We start from the raw sequence: 5,484 nt of genomic DNA on the forward strand, positions 1-5,484 counted from the left end.
CTTTCTGGCTTGGAAAATAAACACTGGGAGAAGACCCTAGTTCAGTGCTATTTTCCAAGGAGGAATGTCTTTCTCTTGAGGGTTCCTGGAAATTAACCCCTTCAGGTCTTCTCACTGCTCAGAAGAAATGGGCTTTGAGTAATCCTTTGTGTCTCCATCACCCTGGGTGAGAGGTGACACAACGAACTCTTAGAACTCAACAATAAAAACATAAATAGCCCATTAAAAAAATGGGCCAAAGACCATAACAGACATCTTAACAGAGAAGATATACAGATGTCAAATAGACAATAAAAAGATGCTCCACATCATGTACTATCAGGGAAATACAGATTAAAACAAGAATCCACTATACACCTATTAGAAATGGCCCAAATCCAGAATACTGACAACACTAAATGCCAGCAAGAATGTGTATCATCTTCATTGCTGGTGGGAATGCAGAATCATATAGACACTTTGGAAGACAGCTTGATGTTTTTTTACAAAACTAAACATTCTCTTATTATACAATTCAGCAGCAGTGTTCCTTGGTATTTACCTAAAGTAGTTGAATATTTATGTTTACACAAAAACCTGCACATGGATGTTTATAGCAAAAACTTGGAAGCAATAAGCATGTTTTTCAATAGGTTAATGGATAAATGAACCATGGTGCATCCAAACAATGGAATATTATTTAGTGCTAAAAATAAATGAGCTATTAAGCTATGAAAAGACATAGAAGAAACTTAAGTGAATATCTCTGAGTGAAAAAAGTCAATCTTAAAAGTCTACATACTGTATGATTCCAACTATATGATATTCTGGAAAAGACAAAACTGTGAAGACAGTAAAAAGACCAGAGGTTATCAGGCGTTAGGGAAGAGAGAGGAATGAATAAGTGGAGTACAGAAGATTTTTTATGGCAGTGAGTAAAATTACTGTACTCTGTCTGATACTATAATGGTGGATACATGTCATTGTGTATTTGTCCAAACTCATAGAATGTGCAACACCAAGAGTGACCCCTAATTTAAACTATGGGCTTTTGATGATAATAATGTGTCAATGTAGGTTGAAAAATTGTAAAAAATGTACCATTCTGGTGGGGGATGTTGATAATGGGGAAGGCTGTGTATGTGTGGGGATAGCAGGTAGATGGGACTTCTCTGCACCTTATGCTCAATTTGCTGTGAATCTAAAATGGCTCTAAAAAATAGTCTATTAAAAAATGAGAGAGACAAAAAAGAGGAAGCCTCTTATGTACTGACATGATACAACGCTTGCATTTTACTGCTTAGAATTTATTTGCACCTATCTGAAAAAATGGCTGAGAAAAGTATTATTTTAGCTGGATGAATTGCCATCCACGTTATTAATAAAGAAGGGGGATAAATATTGGGTAGGCAGCTGGCAGTCTCTACCACAGCTCACGACATCTCTCTAACACTCTTCTCTCCAAATAAAGATTTAGTCCTATCTTTCTCCAGGATAATAGCCCCCATTTTATTTTGGAGTTTTAGACTTAATCAGGCCTAGAAATGTTTATTTTTGGGTGTGTGTGGTAAGTGTCCCATAAACTTAAAAACATCCTCCTCTTCCCAATACATTATGGTGCAATGAAAATTGGAAATCCACAATGAAGACTTTGAATGAAGAATAGAAAAATGGGAAGGACGTAGCAGGCACTATTCTGTTGCAATTAACTAAGGCCAGTGAGCAAGAACAGTACGAATTCCGGCCCTGGCAGTGGAGGAAGTTTCTTAATTAGCCAATCCGGAAGCGCTGGTTCTCTATTTAGAGGTCGTACAGTGTCCTTTGTGGCTCCCGGCTTTCCCTTTCTGCATTTTTTCCTTGTTATTTATTTAATATGGCTGCAACTTAGTTGGGTATTTAAGAGTGTACATTTCTTGGGAATTCATTTATAGGAGTTAAGAATACAAATGAAATGGGGAACCTGCTCTGCACTGGAAATGCAAAAAAACTTTATGGGTGAAATGAGGGAAAGGAAAAAGAACGATGACTGGGTAAAGCAGTGAAGTGAGTGAAGAACTTCTGATAACAGAATTGTTTAGTATTCATTTTGCATTATTTCTTTTGCCGATGCATCAGGTGAGTATATCACACAGTGAAGAACCATTTGCAAGTGGTTATTTGCAGAAAGCCAGGGAAAGGGTTGAGTACTATTGTGCATTGCTTTCTTTCAAAACAAAGTCATCAGGCAGCAGTTAGTCAAAGTACCTTACTTGAAGCAGAAACTCAGAACCAGAGATATGCATGAAATTGTAAGCCACATGGGAATTTGTAAATGTAGGCATGAGGACGGGAGTTTACTGGACATGGCCTGGTTCATTTTACAAGGGTTGAAGATAATTTTAATTAAAGGTTTTCACTTGATACCTAGGTGATACTATTGTTTATTGACTCATTAATTCAATAGATATTTATTGAGTGCCTGTCACATGTCAGGCACTATTTTGTATACAAGGGGATGGGGATCGATCAGTGAAAAATACAGACCAAAATCCCTGCCCTCAAATAGCTTACATTCTCATTATTTGAAAGAAACTGTATCAAGTTCTTTTCATAGTTATTATACCATTTCATGCCAATAAGTTTGGTGGTTTGGATGAAATGGCCAAATTCCTTGAAAATCACAGTTTACCAAAAGTGACAGAGAAGAAAAAGAAAACTGAGTAGTCTAATAATTGTTAGAGAAATTGAACCTATTATTTAAAGCCTTCCTAGAGAGAAAACTAATACCCAGTTGGTTTCACTGGTGAACTTTTCTAAACATTTAAAAAAGATATAACACTAGAGAACAGAATTAGAGGAATCATTTCCCAAATTTTTTAGGAGATGAAATGAAAAAAAAAAAAAAAACACAGTTTCTCCCACTATAGTCTCACAACATGCTTCTGACACCAGATGTGTGGGTGTTTCTCCCCCCACATGAAGCAAGTAATCAGTTCTGCAGCAGACACCGTCAGAGTATCCTCCAATTCAACTCAATTATGACGCTAACTACCGAATTCTGATGCCAATTGCAAGCTAGTGGTTTTCTTTACCTGGGATTCCAACTGACTGACTATGAACTGGCATTTTCATGTCCCCTCCTTGGGTTTGACTAATTTTTTGAGCAGCTCACAGAACTCAGATAAACACTTACTTACACTTACCCATTTATTATAAAAGATATTACAAAGGATACAGATGAAGAGATGCATGAGGTGAGATATAGGGGAAGGGACCTAGAGCCCTTGTGCCCTCTAGGGCATGCCACCCTCCAGGAGCCTTCCCATGTTCGGGTATCCAGAAGCTCCCCGAACCCTGTGCTCTTGGGTTTTTATGGAAGCTTCACTATATGGGCATGACTGAAGTGTGGAAAACCCTGTAGGGATGTTTTGGGACAAAAAGGGTATAACCTAATGCTAATATACTGAGTGGGGAGACCCAGTAAGTCCTGTCTGTCCACATTTTTCTTGGTTTCTCTGTGCAGTGTTCCTTCCTCCCGGGCATAAGGCAGGACCCCTCCTGAAATGGGAGTCTTATCACCTACAATTAGACAAAGTAAGGGATGCCTGGATTTAATCAGGCCTTTTTTTGTGTGAATCTTGGCAGCGATGAGCCCATAGCAGATAGTGATGATGGACATAGGTACACTGAAGCCAATAACGAACCAGATGACTCTTCTGACTGCCAACGTGGTGATAGCCAACTTCCAGTTCTCTTCAGCGGTGTCACCCCAGGATGCAAAGCTGAAAGTACAGTATGTGTCCCCTTCCTCAGTAGTGACTATAGTCAAGAAGACGAAAACTGGCAAAGTAAGGACTAGGGCAAGAATCCAGGGTCCAGTGACCACCTTTGTGGCCAGAATTACAGTGTGGTGGTTCTGGGCCCAGATTGGATGAAGGACACAAATACAGCAGTCCAGAGCAATGACAGCCATCGGAAAGGTTTGTGTTGCCACAGTGTGAACTAACTTGCATAGGAACCAGCCAAAAGGCCATTTTTGTCTCATGGCCATTGAGATGATGAGGAATGGTAGGGTGGCAGTGAAAGAGAAGTCGGCTAAGGCCAGGTTCAGGTAGCAGATGGTGGTGACCACGCATGCCATCCGGAATGCTCCCACCCAGATCACGAGCCCATTGCCCAGGACACTAAGGACAAAGGTGACCCTGAGTACCACCAATGAGAGCATCAGCAGAAGAGTGTAGACAGCCGACTCATGAAGCACCTCTTCATATTCATTCAGAGCGGTGGAGAGGTTGGTTTCCATCTTGACCACACCTGACACATTTCAACAATGGCCATTTCTCCCCCGTGGAACCATCATACAGCATGCCTATTCTTCTACTGTATCTCCCACTCCAGCCAAGAGACCCACTCTTCAGAGCCTTGTAGTGAGGGATACGATACAACTGGCACCATCTTACCTGTTCTTTTGAGAACAGATAGTTCTTCATATTCCCATAATTATTAATATGCATTTTAATCAGGCTGATTATTTTACCAAGAGGATTACAAGGTGCCTGTCCAGAAGCAGAAACACTATACTGAGGGTGTATAGACAACAGAAAATTGAGCACAGGCACCTTCCACGTAGTGAGGAAAGCACTAGACTCAGAGTCAGTAGGTTGAAATCTTGTTTCAAGATTCAATACAAAAATGCTGGCAAGATCTGCAACCTCTTTCAACCCAGGTTCTCCCAGTCTTCCAGCTCCTATCCCTCCCCACTGTGAGAACACTTGACCTATTATTTGGTTAGTACTAGTTAAAGTTTTAGGGTTTGGTTTGAGTTTATAGTTCAAGAGTTACTGGAAATGTGAAGTAATATGTTACATCCTGTGTATCCTGTGCCAGAGGAAGTCAGCGAGGGGGCCCTAACTCTACTTTCAATCTTCTTTTTATTGTTTCTGCTTGATATGGAGTTCTTCTCTGTTTGGGAGGCAAAGAATTTTTCCCATTTACAGCTTTAGTGTTATAGGGCATAAAGTGTATGAACAATACCTTTTGTAAGTGTATAAAAAATAAGTGTATAAACAATACATTTTGCTAATATTTGTGGGGTTCTTATTTGAGACCATGCATTGCATTATATATGGGATCCAGTTGGGTGTACATAATAGCTCTATCGTGTTTATTATTTCCAGTTTTTTATAAGAAAAAATTGATATTCAGAGAAATTATAAAGTCTGCTGAAGGTCATTTGAGTAGTAAGTAACAGCTTGGTCTGACTTTGAATTCCTGCCTCCACTGTACCATTTGTGACAGACGTTGCTGGTTACCCCCCAATATTTGTTCCTCCATCCTTTTACATGAACCAAACCACCATTTTGTTTAGTTGCTCACCCTTTGGGGAATGTGTCCCTTTTTTCACCTTTGGGGGTAAATCTGGATTAGTCTAACTGGTAGCAGGAATCCCATTTTCTTTGCAAGAGATTGCTTTGGTGGAGGGCACATCATTAAATTCTGCATGTTAACATGGTGGGAAGATATTCT

General features: G+C 39.8%; 1 protein-coding gene across 1 annotated transcript; it reads right to left on the minus strand.

The window, feature by feature from the left end:
* Window positions 1–3,328: 3,328 nt before the first annotated feature.
* Window positions 3,329–4,261, minus strand: LOC103599540 (N-formyl peptide receptor 2-like). The gene has a single exon (XM_008583694.1). The coding sequence runs from the start codon at window positions 4,259–4,261 to the stop codon at window positions 3,329–3,331; it is 933 nt and encodes a 310-aa protein (XP_008581916.1).
* Between the last annotated feature and the right edge of the window lie 1,223 nt (window positions 4,262–5,484).

Source organism: Galeopterus variegatus, unplaced genomic scaffold (assembly GCF_000696425.1).
Source record: "Galeopterus variegatus unplaced genomic scaffold, G_variegatus-3.0.2 Scaffold2997, whole genome shotgun sequence".
NCBI lineage: Eukaryota > Metazoa > Chordata > Mammalia > Dermoptera > Cynocephalidae > Galeopterus > Galeopterus variegatus.

Excerpts from the sequence above, each read along its gene's own strand:
- LOC103599540 (XM_008583694.1), bottom strand. The coding sequence starts at position 4,261 with ATGGAAACCAACCTCTCCACCGCTCTGAATGAATATGAAGAGGTGCTT.